Consider the following 16,529-nt stretch of genomic DNA (forward strand, 5'->3'; position numbering starts at 1 on the left):
TTGTGTTACTTGGCTCCCACTAGAAATCACCTTCTCTGTATACAAATCTCATTAAAGCATAAAAGCAGGACCTTCTATATTTCTGCTTTCTTGTGAAAATAAGAGCATATTAGAAATCTTGCCTGCAGAGATGTATTTTTAATTCTGAATTTGAGCTAGATATGTATTCTCTCATTTAAAGACCATTAAAAAAGCAAGTGGGTGCCCCATTTCAGTTTTAAATGTCTTGATTACTGCCTTGGAATGAGATAGTCAATCAGTCAATGAGGCTTAAGTGTTTTTATCTACCTGATGATAAGCTTTAATGTGCCTACATATCTGCAACTTAGTTTGTACTGTACTTTGTATGTTTGCCTGAGACAAATATATATATATACAAATAAATATATATAAACAAATAAATATATATAAACATTGCTATAACTTTAAAAGCACAACTATAATGACGTGGGAAAATACCTGAACAAAGTTGAATACTATACATGTAAGTACCCGCGAAAACTTATATATATATATATATATATATATATATATATATATATATATATGTGTGTGTGTGTGTGTGTGTGTGTGTGTGTGTGTGTGTGTGTGTGTGTGTTTTCTGAGGTTCTCGCATGGTATTAGTATGTGGATCTTTGGTTATTCAGGTTTTCCCACGTAAGATTGGAAGCATCGAAACGTTGCCTAGATACTTCCAATCTTACGCGGGAGAAAACCCAAAGATAACATAAGATATATATATATATATATATATATATATATATATATATATATATACATACACACACACACACATACACACACACACATACATACATACATACATACATTCATTGCTACTCCTTGTCAGCGTTGGATATTGAAATCCAACCTAGGCAGAATAATAAGGGGAGAGTAATTTCATCCCTCTTCTTCATATGTGGATGCACCATGTGCAACAATATTTCAAGCCAATAGCTAGCTAAGGGAAGGTCAGCTATTTTTGGCTGGTCACGCCAGCTAAGGAAAATACTGTAAAGTTTTTTTCAGGGAGTGTCCCAAAATAGAAGTCTATCTTCATTTGTTAGGCTGCAGTTTAATTGAACACAAATCCAAGCCATAGCATAAGCAACATAATTCTTAACTAAATTTATCTGAGGAGGACTTTTCTCCCCCACCACCCTGAAAGATATATTTTAGCTTTATCAGTTATTTTTAAGGAACAAACCAACAATGAAGTTGAGTGTTGGAATATTTTTTGGAGGCTTCTTTGGGGCTCTTGGCATTTTGTTTTTTCTGGTTGCTTTTGGGACAGATTATTGGCTTCTGGCTACAGAAGTTGGGAAGTGTTCTGAAGATGTCAATCGCACTAGGGTTAGTATACTTTTTATTTCTAGGAATAATCTCTTGGTATCAGAAATGTGTCTGTTTTGTTCTTGTTTAGAAAACCATTGAACATTTTGATTTTAATATTAACTTCAGCCAGTAAGATTCAGGAGGTTATTTTCTCCAATTTCTATTTTGGTCAGTTATACTCAGAATTAGCAGGATGTTATGGAGTTATGAGCAATCTACCATAAAACATAGAACATGTGTTCATATAAATGTATGCTAAGTTCTTCGGGGGTTTTTTGTGCAGGAAGAGACAATTATGTTCCATCATGAGGGTTTCTTCTGGAGATGCTGGTTTGATGGGAAGATTGATGAGAATCCTAGCAGTATGTTGAAGTTTTGGTACAGTAAGTAATCGAGTTTTGACCTAATATGCTTGCTTACATTTTAAACATTGTCTGCTTTAATAACTTCTATCTGTAGAGGGAAACCTTTCTGTGTGGCAAAATGGATTTTCATGAGCATTTTCATTATCCTTCTCTCTGCTACATTTCTCTGTGATTCTTTCAAAATCTGTTCTAGAGGACTTCCCAATCTTCTGCCTCAGATATGTGGATCTGTTTGTTATAGATATTATTCTGCTGGACAGAGGTTGAATAAGGCTCACAATACCCCGTTTCTTTATGCTGCTTTATATTCGAAGTATTCAGTGGAGATTCAGTTCAAGGACAAGAATGCAATGGTTTGCAACACTCCAACAGAACAATCCACTAAAAAAACTAGCATGTTTGTACTAGCAGGATGACCCTGTATGCAAAAATAAAAGCCATAATCTTACACGTGCAGAAATGTGACCAAAATGAAACTAGGACACTTCTGCACATGCTGCACAAATGCATTCTGCAAATATTTCTAGCAAGGCTTCACATAGTGATATAAGCAAGATTGAATAGCAACTTCATGTTTGTGCTTGTGCAAGAGCTGCACAAGCTCTTGAATGAAATGGAAGAACTTATTTGAATGTATTTTCTGTTTCCTTATGCACTGCTCTAGAACAGTGGTCGCCAACCAGTGGGCTGGGAATCACAGTGGTCCACGAGAAAATTTTGGTGGTCCTCAGAGAAATTTCACCCCCAAAGCACCCCCCAAAGCAATTAATCCAGGCTGCGTGGAACACAAGGCTGCGCCGCCGACATGGCCCGCAGGAACACAAGGCTTGTGTCACTTGCATTGTGAACCACACGAGGTAGTGAGGAGAGGGAGGAAAGGGCGGAGGGGGGGGAACTTGCCCCACTCACCCCAGGCATCTCGTCTGGCCACAGGCTGCTTCTTTCTGCTTTTTTCTTCTTCTGCTTTCGGCTGCACCCAAGGAAAGCAGCAAAAGTCTTTCTTTCTCTCCCCCAAACTCCACCAGAAACGACTCTTTGGGACCCTGCAAGGCATCCTGCTCCAAGAGGCTGTGCCAGCACAACAAGTCTCACAAAGACTCATTTCTGGCAAAGTTTGGGGGAGAGAAAGATAGACTTCTGCTGCTTCTGCTGCTTTCCTTGCATGAAGCCAAAAGTCTCTCTCTCTCCCCTGAGAATGGAGCTTGAGATGGTATCCTGTGATCCCAAATAAAGAATGATCAATCGGTAGGAAAACAGGGTGGAGACTTTTCCTGTAGACCTTTTTGGAGATTTTTCCAGTGTCTCTGGTCCGCGGGATTTAAAATTATGAGTTTGGTGGTCCCTGAAGTCAAAAAGGTTGGCAACCCCTGCTCAAGAGCGTGGTGTTTTGTTAGTGAAGAATTGACAGAGCCTTTCTATATAAATACCTGTATAGACTGGCGCAGAAGCCAACTTACTGAGCATTGGGTATTCCTAAGCATTAAACATAGAGAACTAGAGAAATATATAATTATGGTTACAAACTGTTTTAATCATTTGGGAAGTATAATAACTATCTTTCACAGATGTTCCTCTTAAATATTTAAAGTATTTATGGAAATAAGCGTAGCCCATCTTTCCATAAAAAACTAATTGCTGTCTGTAGGACCATAATTCAAACAGATTTGCATCAATAAAAGCTCTAAACTATACCAAAGTTTTAGCTAACATCACCCCCCGCCCCCAAATCTCTTTCTTTCTCTCTTTCCCTCTACCCATTCACCCTTCCATGTCAGACCATTCAAAAGCATCCTCCTCTTTCTATGCTAGTTTCCAGATACCAAATGAGAGGCGGTGCAAGTCCTAAAATGCCATATTAGGACTCTAGTAGAAGAAAGTTAGACGGAGACTCGTCTACTGAATGATCTTTAGATGACAGAATATTGGAATTTCAAAAATGTTACAAAATGTAATGATGGTTTGAAAGACTGAAGAACTTGGAAGGAACAAGAATGGGTGTTTATGCATTTCTTACACTTTCCTTATAAGGATCTTCATAATATAGGCATCTGGAAATCAGGAGAAGTCAATGAATGATTTTTGTTTGTTTGTTTGTCTTCAAAATTTAAATATAAGTGCTAAATGAAATGCTAATTGGAAATAATTGGCAAGTATATATATATCACTGGGAAATGTCTTGAATTCTCTAGGGAAGTCCTTTACTGCTTATGTTTCACTCTGAATCAGTTCAGAGTGAATCAAGCAATACGATTACTGCTACCAAAACTCCCACCAGAATAGTGTTTTTCCTACATTTACTAGTCCAGATCATACAATAGATTTTTAATTTTAATTTTTAAATGTATATGCTACCTGACTCCTAGAGACTGTGCGATCTGATACTGACACTGTAGAGCCCTCCAAGAACTAAAAGTAGGATGTAATTCTTTCTCTTTCCCACACATAATTCAGAATTTTGGATATTAAACATATAGGGCCAATTATCCATCCACCTAGCATAAGCATTCTAAAATTGGGGAAATTGGCATGTATGGAAATGCAAGATAATAATTTAGCCTTTGTTACTGTTTTTCAGCGAACCAGTCACCTTCTAAAAACTGCACCCATGCTTATCTCTCTCCATTTCCTTTCTTACGAGATTCCCATAATTCAACCACCTATAATTCTGCAATTAGTAAGTATTCTTTATTGCAATTATCACTAGGGCTTTGGAATTCTTCAAGTTCAATTCCAGAACTGCTGTTCAGAAAACATAGCAGTAGCAATTGCTTTAAGAATTATAAGCAGATCACCACTTCTGCCATTGAAGCCCCATTTTGGAATTGAACCCACAGTGTTGCATTGCCCTGGGCAGTTGTTTCTTGTGTGAGTAGACCCATTACAGTCATAACTCATTTATGATCCCCAGAGGCATCAGGCTGGATTCATTGTTCTACCAGTACCTATTATTATTGCTTTTGTTGTTGTTTTCTCCCCAAAGGCACATTCCTAAGGTGAGAATATATATCATTGTCTTAAATCAGTGTATGTGTGTGTGCGTGCGCGCGCGCACGCGTGCAAGTCAGGTTTGATTCCTGTCAACAACTTTAAACAGGTAATCTCATTTTCTTTGATGTTCTTATCCTTACTGTTAATTCTTTGTACCATCTCATGTTATGTTTTCACCAATGAAGAATCTGACATTTAAAAGGAGCTAAAGGAGACTCCAAAATTCTAGCATCCTGACTCGTCCAATTGGAAGGGTGGAGGTGAGATATAATCTAAGACCTCTGTGTATATATTCAAGTACAGAATACAAGTCCATGGTTAGCAAAAAAAAAAGAGTGAAGCATTTCTAGGGAAGAACCAGTCTCATGGTGGTTCAAATTAAAATTAACTTGTCAAAAATGACACTTCACTGCTAACTGAAAAAAGATGGCCGGTATCCATTAGTACTGTCCTTTTATCCCAGAAATTGAGTCCAACATTTTAAGGGCAAAGATTGCAATGTACCTTTAATTAGCACCTCAACAATAAGGTAAGATAAGAATTGAGAAATGGGTTGAATGGGGTCAAAAAATTAAAATACATTAAATTAAATCCAATTAGCTTAATGAGATATTGGTAATATGGTTCCTTCCAATAGTTTACTTTCATAGATCATATGAAAAAGGTCAAGGGCAACATTTTGAGAGGAGAAGAAGTGAAAAAGTCAAGATAACATCAACACCCACATAGTTAAAATCCTGTTTCTTTATTATGCATTATGATATCTTTACAAAAGGAGGTGGCATTTTGATTGTCCATGCTTGAGCATCATCTTGACTTTTTTACCTCTACCACAAATGGTATTTTATTTATTGATCAAATATGTGATTGGTCAAATTTCAGGCAGTAGTCACTCTATTCACTGATTAAATCAACCAACCAACCAACCAGCCAAGGGACCTTTTTTTTTTTTTGAAACAAACACAACTCTTTGGAAGAGCTTCCCTCTCAGTTTTGGAGGGCCTCACTCTATTTCCCTTCCAGAGGGCTATGAAGCTAGAGGGCTATGAAGCATTGAGCTAGAATGGGAATGAACCCAGCAAATGCAAGTGTAAATATAGAGTTGATAAGAAATGATAGTGTTGTGATGGGATATACCATATGATAATGTGGAGTTTTCTGGCTTCTATTTTATGGAATGTTGTTGTGAGATGCCTAGGTTGATCATGCATAGTATAAGCAGCCATACAAGTTCTTTAAATAAACAAAAGCTTATTATAGCTGTTCCGGACTAGCAGGCTCGAAAGCCTGCAAACCTGATTGGCCCGCTGATAGCCGATTGTGATTGGTCGCCATAGACTGATGCGATTGGCCAGTAAACGGGCTTCCGCGATTGGCCCTGCCAAGAGCGGCAAACTCAAATTGCCTTCATTGGCTACCTAGCCGCAGCCAGCCCTATATAAGGGGCTGCTGCAGCTGGGATTAGTTGCTCAGATCTGAAGTCACTAATAAAGAGCTGTTGTTGCTATCTGAGTCTTGCCTCCGTTCTTGAACCATCCTCCCAGATCTAAAAATAGCCTATTATAAAAAAGGGTCAACTGGATGAATAAAAAGAAACTGAGAAATATTGAGCCTTCAGTCACACTGCTCAGAAAGACAATACATTAGGCAGATTTCTGCAAAAAAGGAAACTGACTAAAGAAACTCTTGTTCTGAAAAACCATCTCTTTTCCTCTTCCCACACTAAGCCACTTTATTTGGGTACATAAAAAAACATAAAAATGCAAATTATTGCATAAAAATAAATACATGAAAACAGAATCCTGCATATAAGAATCTATTATTATTCAGTTTTCTTGGAACTTTTTCCTTTCCAAAAAAAAGAAAAAATCAAATATTGAAGACAGTCAATTTATGGACTTCTTATTAATTCTACTGGGAGAGAAGACATACTGGTTATATCTGTCCTTAAGAGCAACCTGAGAAAAGGGAGATTAGTTTCACATTTTGCAATCAATCACTCACTTACTCAATCAACAGTCAAGCCCCTTCTTGAAGGTAGTTCTAATTCTGCAAGTTTTATGATTCAATAAAAGACAATAAGAAATAATTTATTCTTCTTATGACTGGCAATATCACTATGATAAAAATCAAGCTCAATTACCTATTCACTCCTGTTTGTTTTCCTGTTCCCAACTCTTTTATATTTTTAGCCTTGTGAAACATTGCCAAAACTAGAGCTGTGACATGCTGTAGAAAAATGTTATGATGCTTAGTTATGGAAACTATTCATATTGCAACAACACAAAGCATGTGGATTTAAAATCTGTAGCACCACTTCAATGCATTCTTGTTCTACTACTTTGGAAATACCCTAAGTATAAATATTATTCCAAATTCCACTTTATTTATTGCTAAGTTATATTGTGTAAATATTACATAATGAAATAATAAATTGCTTCATTTTCGGTGGCATACACATTTAATGATAATGATAAATTATTATTTCTGTGTGTATGTGGGCAAAGGCAGAAATCTATGGAAATAATTCTTTTTTAGACCCGAAATTCAAAGGAATATTTCTAAATCTAATTGGGAGTAGATAATAAGTCTCCAATTCCTTAGCCATATTGGTCCCTGAAAAATAATATTTCTGATCACAAAAAAGAAATAAAGTTGAATGGTTTTTCATCAATTCTTCAAAACCAAACTAACAAAATAATTTTGTCTCATCACCTCTTTTGAATGACAATCCTCAAACTGAGGAACTCTGTTCAAGATTCTTGAAAATGTTAGAGACTATAGTTTACTTTTAAGAAAAGAGGCTATAGTTCGTATAGCTTATTTTGAAAGATCCCATTAGATACTGAACTGTCCTTCAGAGGGAGGGTGCAAATAACAATGTCTTCAACCAGAAGATGTGGAAAACTATCATAAAACACACGATAGGGTTCTTCCTTATATTCATATAAAATTGTGTTTAGATAGAGGTTCCAATTATTCCCTTGAGTTTTTATATTTTTGGTATAAACTTTTGATTTGCCACCATAACAGCAAGAAGTATATATTTAAAATAAACAAATTAATGAACAGATTCCACAGATAATCAAAGCATACATAATCTATCTTATAGGAAAGGGTAATAATTAATTATTGAGAGGATACTATACTAAGGCTTTCAGTTGGAAAATAAGACATGGTTTTAGGTAACATTTGCAATTACAATTGTGTACATGATGATGTAATTTTTTAAAAAATTGATTTTTTAATTTAATTTGTATGCCGTCCATCTCACTCCGCAAAATGATTGGGTGGCTTGTTTATGTTATACCATATAAACAGAGCATAATAGCAAATGCTGTGACCAAGATTAGATTCTAGCAACCTTTTTTTTTTTTTTAAAGGACTCTCATTTATACATTAGGGAACATAGCAACTCTAATACATTTATAGTCTTTTTTTTTAATTAAAATTATTTGCATTACAATGTAAATAAATTTTGGTTTAAAATATTTCAAATTATTGAAATGGGAGAACTTTATGAATACACTATGAGGAAAATTAATTTATAGAATGTTCATACACTTAAAGTATTTTCTGCAACTTCATTCATAAAACAGTAGTTGAAATACAGTTTAAATATCAATATGAATAATCCTAAATTTATTTTATTTATTATTTCTATTTATAATGAATAAAATAAATAGATTTCCATAATCTTACTTTTTATAAAGATTCCTAAAAATAGATGCCTAATTTGTCAATTAATTTATTATTATGAATATTTGAAGGGAAGAACACCATATATTACTAGAGTCTTAAAGCAATGATTATTATCCAGAACCTTTAATATTGCTTGTCCTTGATGCAATGACTTTTAATATTTGCTTTGAAAAATACACAAAGAAATATACTGTTTGAACAGTTGTAGTTATTAGCCTTTTTTAGAATACATATTTTGGCTGGTCTTTCCATTGATATTTTAGACTTGGATTTTTAAAACCATATGTAAATACATTTTGGTGAATATATAGTATACGTTTCTTAAAAGCACTCAATTCTGGTTTTCAGCAATTTTGTGACTTATCTTGGCTCTGTTTTAAACTTTTCTTTACATTGTCTGTAGGTTCTGTTTCTACTTTAGTGAGATCAATTGTATCTGGTAAAACCATGCAAATATCTTGAAGAATCTTGGCTATAGTTCAGCATATTATTTTATGAACAATTTCCATTGGCCAAGCAAGTGAACTGATTAACCGCATGTCTCTCCAGCAGATACCAAACAACAGGGATTCAAAACACTCTTCACATGCATCGTTATATTCCAAGATGATCTGATAGCATTTGGCATTCCTGTCTAATGCAGGACATATGGTGCTTTAGATTACTGATTACTAGGAGGCTGTGCTGGAATAAATGTTCAGCTTGCTAATGAAAAAAAATGTCAGAGAAGGCTGGAAATATTTTGTAAAAATGGTCTTTTATTCTCTAAAATGTCTTTTTGATATTCTCCTATCCCCATTTCTAGTTTATCGTGGCTTTTGGTCAATTTTCATGCTCCTTGGAGTGGTCACTGTGGTTGTTGCTAGTTTCTTCATCATCTGTGCTGCACCTTTTGGTAGTCACATCCTCTACAAAATAGGAGGAGGTTTTTTCATTGCTGCTGGTAAGTTTCATGTGCTGTCCAAAGTTAGTGTCCCAAAGCAACATACCTTATCCTAAAATTATAGACTGTGTGGTTGAAACCATAGATGCAATGCAAGGATCTGGGGAAGGTTTTGTATGCTAAGCATAAAATACCTTGGATTTAGATGGGAATGTTTCTTGAAAAAGTCTCATTGAAGGAAGGGATAACATTTTTTTTCAATATATGTGTATATGTATAAGTATATGTATAATAGCCCAATCATTCTATGTCCATGTATTTATCACAAAATCCTCCTTCTTCACAATGTAATACCAGCAAAGTCCCTCTGGCTTTTTCTAGCATGCCATATTCAAAATATTTCCAGAAGATAATCTAAACTCCACATATTTTGTGGGACAGTATCTAAGAATGCCTTCTTGTTTATATAGTAAGGAAGTAATCCATTCTTGGAATTGTGGTAGTCCCTTCAAGATATTACAATTTCTTTTCAAGGCCTTGGAAAGAGAATAGAAAACTTAATTTGAACCTCATTCTCTCCTTCAACACCAACCCTCAAACTTTGTCTCCCTCTCCTGACAGACCAAGAAAATAAGAGCCTCTACTTCCGGTCATTTCTGTCTCTTTCAGAAACAACTCATCAGGTGTTTCTACAGAATACATGCATGCTTGCTTAGAACTCAGATCTGACATTTAGGATCCAAATATGTATCTTTTCTGTCCCTTGTTCCATTCTGTTGGATTGATCATAGTTCTGTGTAGATATTTCTGTTACTACATACATCCTTCTTATTCTATTATAGACACTCTACTTACTCCTCCTATTCAGTCCCCATTTCTGCCACAACTTCAGGGTCTTGAACAATTAATTTTAGCCTTGTTAAACCATTTCTGACTCAATAGCCAGATTATATTATTCTTAAGTGATTTTCAATTCTTCCCCAGTTGCTCCATTTACATTCAGTTCTTACAGCATTCCAGTAAATTCTAGCATCCTGTTTCACAACACCAACACTTTGTTGGATTTATATTCCAACTGTCTCCTTAAAGCCTTAACACAAGTTTCATTTATCTTCTTACCATTTTTCTTTTCCACAAATTATATGGAAGTAATATGCTAGTGGCTGGGGGCTTTGGAGTCCTGGCTTTCTTCTCACTTGTTAATTTCAAAATATAGTAAAATATACTATAGATTTGAAATTACATAAATTTAGAGCAAGCTATTCAAAGTACATGAGTCTCTGTAAACATTTCATGGTCTAATCAAGAGATTAAGCCATATTCAGAACAGGAGATTCAAAAGAGATGTTGCTGATGAACTGACAATGTTGTATAATAGGTGTATTTAGAGCAATCCTGTGTGTGTCTGTTCAGACATAAATCCTGCTCCTACAATGACGGAGTTTTACTTCTAAACATCCAGTTCTTCAACTCTGCGAGAGAATAACCCTATTTTTTTCTTAACTTTGTGCTCCTTACTTACGTTTCTTCATATCAATTAATGGCTGTTCTGAGGCTCAATGTCCTATTACCTTATTTAAAATACTGCATTAGAAACATATAATTTTATTTACCTCAGTTAAGACATGACAGTACAGATCATGGAATGTGTGATTTAGAAGACTCTCTACTAGCTGGATCCTTCCTAAATTCTGTTCTTTTCTACACTGGTTCAGAGGCTAAACAATAAGGAAAAATAAAGTCTTTTACCAGAGGTCTTTATTTGATTATTTTAAACCAACAATCAAACATGCAAGGAAATAATGCGAGGAAGGATGTATGTTTAATTTATCAACCCACATAATATATCCTGTTTTGAATTGCTCTCCCTTCATATATTTTCTCTAATGCAAGTACAAGAAAGGCTGATTTGTATGTTATCTACTAGCAGAACATTCAGATCAGCTACCATTTCAGAGCCTCTGTATGATTTTGTCTTCTGCTCCTCAGGATGACTTATATCCTCAGATTTTTGTAGGATTTGATTGAAGCTCTGTGGAATGCATGAAGTGCCCTGGCAGCAGAACAGTTTCCCAGCTTCAATCAAATCCTACAAAAATCTGAGGATATAAGTCATCCTGAGGAGCAGAAGACAAAATCAGAAGTTGTCCATATACAGCCTGCCAACAAAGCCAACAAAAAGAACAAAGTCTGGAATGATTAAAAAAAATAAGGATTTTCAAACCTCTGTAATACTAGTGGAACTGTAGAGGAGCCTGTCACTTTAAACAGCACCTGTTGATCACATCTCTCTCTTCCTTCTTTGTACCATAAACAACCCTTCATTGTTCGTATGGAAAAAGCATTGCTATGTGGGAAGATCCGGAATTTGTTCGAGTATACAGATATTTCTTTTTTGTCATTTATTTACCTTTGAAAGAAGTATAAAGATATTGGAATGAAGACTTCTGTTAATTGCTGCTTCTCCTCACTATGTTACTTTATACCTTGTGGATAAAATATGGGTGCCCCTGAAAAATAAAACAGCAAAATGAGTAATGGTGAGGGAGAGACAGAGAAATAGAGAGATGAATCCTTATTTATCCCAATATCTGCTGAACCCATTGTTAATTTTTTGAAGTAATGGGTTCCATCTTTTTGTGATTCATTACATCTTTAAGACGCTTACTTTTACTAATGAATGGGGAATTGGTCTTCAAGCAAAGGGTCTTAACAAGTTGAAACAGAGGATCTGTGTAGCAGTCTCAAAAGTTTCTAAAAATCCTTGCTTTTTAAAAAAAACTTAAACACAGTCACTGGGCTTGGATGGCAATGGACATTTGTGATAATGATCATAATAAAGGAACATTTTTCTCCCAAATCAATGAGTGTCATTTGGTCCATTGATCTTGGTAATAAACCAATGGTACAATTAAGCATTCAATCTGTTCAAACATAATGCAGGTTTTGAAGGAAGATGTCATTTAAATTATAAATGTTTAAGACAAGAATTGGAGCCTCTGGTCCTCCATTGGTTTTTGGTAACTTGCTTTCCTCAACCTCAACCAAAGCCCAAAAATTAATGGGCCAAATATTTTCTCTATTGGATGAATAGATAGATGTCACAAATCTATATGCTGACCTTCTAAAATGATGCTATATGCAAGTAATATATAGTATAAAAACAAACTTAAAACATTTCTTCCTATGTAACTAATAAATAAGTTTACCAATAAATATTTTTCTAGTTGTTATTATATCCATTCACGAAAGATTCCCAGTAGAGAGAAAAACAAGAGTAGAAGCAGACTTGGATTCTAGTTCATTAATAAGCTTGTTGGATGATGTGCTGGTTACTTTCTTTCAGCCCATCCTTCCTTCCAAAGTAGCTGTAGGGAAAAATGGGGTGGGGGGAGAGTGTCGTGAATGCTGCCTTGAGATTCTGAACAAAATGAAGGATATAAATCTAATAATCCATTCTGGAAATTGTGACTTCCATAGATTTATAGGATTAGAGAATCTGTTTTAATGTTTTTCTAAATTTTCTGGATATTTCTGAGTTCCTGTATGACAATGTTGCCATAAATATTTAATAAAATATTCTTTTTTCTCCATCTGTCAGGCATTCTATTCTCCCTGGTGGTTGTACTGTATGTTATCTGGGTCCAAGCAGTGGCTGATCTCAAAAATTATGAAGCTCAGAAGAAAATTGACTGTTCAAGTTATTCCATCTATGTACGTTACGGCTGGTCTTTTATACTGGCTCCAGTTGGAATATTTTTTGCTATGTTTTCTGGCATGTTGTTCCTCCTGGTAGGACGTACGATTTATCTGCATTCTGATTAGTTGGGTAGCAGGTGCTTGAATTATTAGTGTGTGGTGAAATTATGCTAAATACGGTTTTTTATACATTGTTATCACTACTGCCATAGAATACTCATGGTATCATTGAAGATTGACTTAAATAATGTAACTTCATATTGTCTACTCAGTAATACTGGAAGTGTGATGCTTAGGTTCAGTGAAGATTGCTTCCCAGAAATGTGCACAAGATTGTAGCCACTGTTTACATGTCCTTGCCATGAAGGACATGAAAATGCTTTCAGAAGTAGGATTGTTTCACATTTCTTCAAATCTTCCTACATATATTAACACCCAAGGAAATATATAAAATAATTACCATAAGAATTAGGTGTTGGCTGCAGGCCAATTCAGCAATTCATTATTGACATTAACTACTTAATGAAAGAACATTTACAATGAAACAAGGTCTTCTTTTCTCTCCTATCCAAATATTTGCTGCTGGAAGTAAGGAAAGGGTTGGGAGATCACCCTTCTCAATTCATCTACAATGGATTTTTGTATTCTGTTTTATGGAAAGATTCCAAATTTGATGTCTTTAGCAATAACACTTTAATGTTATATAATAATATAACAATGCAAATTTCCAGAAACAGGGCTATTTTTTATTTAGTATAGATATAAAATTTCTCTATCATCAATATCTTTTTCCAGTGTAAGGATCTGTGTGCTTACAGACAGCCAATAAATTAAGGTCTAATCATTAAATTGCCTTGTAGTCAAATTGTATCCTTTTCCTAGGCAACACAAATGCAAAATTATATGAGAAAGTCTAGATGCAAATACTCATATTGCTCCTGAAAGAAGGGCCAGCTTTGGCCTCCTTAAAAGTCATCTGAGAAGTCATCTCAAAATTATAAAATGACAATGTCAACTGCGTATAAAGAAAATTTGTATAAGATGTTTTACAGGTGGCACTTACCCCCGACGAGAATTGCCAGAATGTTCAAGGATAATTCGGATAAATGTTGGAAATGTCATCAGATACCTGGTTCATATTACCACATGTGGTGGACATGCTCGGATGCAAAAAGATATTGGACTATAATCCACACATGGTTGGAAAAAATTACAAAACAACACATAGACTTTAAACCTGAGATTATTTTTATTGGGAATCATACCGGAAATATATTGTAAAGAATTGAAATATTTGATTGTAAATGTTTTAACAGCAGCTAGAATTGTATTTGCTAAGAACTGGAAAAATGAAAAAATACCCATGCAGGAGGAAATTATTAAGAAAATCATGGACTGTGCCGAAATGAGTAAATTGATATTTGAAATTAGAGAACAAGAGGATAAACAATTTTAGATGATATGGGATTTATGGTAAAGAAAAGTCATCTGAGAAGCAATTTGGACTGTGTGTAGCCCTTAATTATAATATTGTTTGAATTAGCCCTGCATCCTTACTGAACAAACAAGAGTTCCATGCAATCCTTACTCTATTTGCTTTTGTTTCAGTTCTCAGTTTTACTATGAGCAAGCAGTTCAGTTCTTAAAAATAATTATCCATGTAATGCTTTAGACAATGTGTCAGAGAAAGGATGAGATCAGCAGAAGAGCAGTTTTTAGATGCAATAAGTCCATGTAGTCCAAATTATGAACAGTTCATCCAAAGGAACTACAAAAGATGCAGCAGCTGTTGTTGCTTACCTGGGCATTAAAACAATGCGTGATACAATTATAATTATTATTTCATTTTGCATCATGTTTTGGTGTCCAGTGAAGTTTATAATTTGATCCATTTGATCATGTTGTTTGAACTATTGTCTGTCAATCACCTTTTCATAGTCCACCTGTTCTCTTACAACAAGCATAGGAAAGAATGAAGGAAGAAAGGAAGGAGGAAGGAAGTAAGGAAGGTCTATGATGGATATGTAGAAGGGGTGATCATATGGAATGGAGAATAATATTTTTAAAAACTCATGTATTATCATTTTACCACACACTTCCCATGTTGAAGGAGCAAGACTATATTGAGCTCCATTCTTAGCTAGACTACAGTTGACTCCGACCAACTTGGTTTCTCTCTCAGATTAATAAAAGGTACTGGCTACCTGCAACCCGAGCAGAAGGCACCAGCTTTACATATGGCATCCTTTTTCTTCTGGTTCAGGATGATAGGCTTTCCCCATTATCCCTTAATCCCCTGCAAGACTGAAATATTATGGGTAATGTAAAGGGGGCATTGAGGCCTGTTTCCTGTATTGCTACATTGCCAGAAAATGCATGTCAAGATTCAGTTAGATGAGGAAGGGCAGAAAGGAGGCATTAGAAATGTTACTTACATTTTTCAAGCCTGGAGCCAGGTCTACTTTTGCTCCTTCTATTTGTTATCACTTTGCAAACATTCACTTTTTAAAATTAATACCATGTTTTCACTGGAAAACTTGTTCCATTCTCTATTTTTGGTAATAGCAAGAAAGTATGTTTCTTAGCATACTGTTTACATCTGTTTCGCTATAATATAATCCCTTCTTTTGATTTCCTCTCTTCTCCTCTTACCACAGTGGTTCAGGGTAGAATTAAAGCCCGCATGATTATGTTCCGATAAATATTAAAAGTATCCGTTTTTATGGAACTTCTGTCTTTACCTTTCCAAAGCCTTCTCTGTTGTCTGAATACTCTATACTACCTGTATAGGAGGTATACCTGTATGCCTCGGAATATGGCTACATAAAGACTGGCTAGTTGTGGCATTGTCTGTTCGCCAGGAGAAAGTGCTTAGCAATTGGAAGTATGCCAAATCTGCTTCTTGCAAATAGGAGCAGATTTTGAAGATAAAATTCTTATCTCATCATTTGCGGCAACATATGATAATTGGATTTCTTTAGAAAAATACATATATATGTATTTGACATATGTTTTCTATGAAAAAAAAACTTGCTGTATATGTTCCCTTTTTAAAAAATAAAAGTTAATGAGGAAAATATTTGTATAAAGGAAGGGTTTTCTTTTCTTCTTGCTCTCTGTTTCTCTCCAAACGATGGTGCTAAATTTCATTATATTAGCAAAACATAAAGCTTGCTGTTTGCTTGAGTATGCATTTTAGTAATCCGGTTGTAATGCCTTTATTCTACCTATAGATCTCAAAACTAGTTAAATGTTCCAGACTGTTTCCCATACAGCTATGGAAACAGCCAAACTTCCTTATCTCCAATTGTTTTCAGATCCATTTGCCTTGGGATGATGGTGCTTTTACTGGGAAACTATTCTGACTCATTCAATAAATTTGATGGAAGTGGCCTTATCTAGACATCTTCCTACTGTCAGGGTTCCAAGTAATAGATCCATTACAAGCAAAAACTTAGAGGCAGGTGGATTCTTCAAAGAATAGCTTTATTGAAAATATCATATAGGCACGTATCTGGTGCAAAACAACTCTGAGGGGCCCCTTGGTTTTCACCTAA

At 35.1% G+C, this 16,529-nt stretch overlaps 1 protein-coding gene across 1 annotated transcript; it reads left to right on the forward strand.

Moving 5' to 3' along the window:
- The first annotated feature begins 1,027 nt into the window (after positions 1–1,027).
- Positions 1,028–16,049, forward strand: TMEM182 (transmembrane protein 182). The gene is made up of 5 exons (XM_026707488.2): positions 1,028–1,353; positions 1,619–1,718; positions 4,276–4,374; positions 9,196–9,333; positions 12,875–16,049. The coding sequence occupies exons 1-5, from the start codon at positions 1,213–1,215 to the stop codon at positions 13,096–13,098; spliced, it is 702 nt and encodes a 233-aa protein (XP_026563273.1). The 5' UTR covers positions 1,028–1,212; the 3' UTR covers positions 13,099–16,049.
- Positions 16,050–16,529: the final 480 nt, after the last annotated feature.

The sequence above is a fragment of the Pseudonaja textilis genome, chromosome 8 (assembly GCF_049901715.1).
Source record: "Pseudonaja textilis isolate UNSWEBS1 chromosome 8, rPseTex1.2, whole genome shotgun sequence".
Taxonomy (NCBI): Eukaryota; Metazoa; Chordata; class Lepidosauria; order Squamata; family Elapidae; genus Pseudonaja; species Pseudonaja textilis.

Bases quoted from the DNA above. Each gene is read 5' to 3' on its own strand.
- TMEM182 (XM_026707488.2), top strand. From the start codon at position 1,213: ATGAAGTTGAGTGTTGGAATATTTTTTGGAGGCTTCTTTGGGGCTCTT. The intron at 1,354-1,618 runs GTTAGTATACTT...TTTTTTGTGCAG, and splicing joins AAGATGTCAATCGCACTAGG to GAAGAGACAATTATGTTCCA. The intron at 1,719-4,275 runs GTAAGTAATCGA...ACTGTTTTTCAG, and splicing joins TATGTTGAAGTTTTGGTACA to CGAACCAGTCACCTTCTAAA.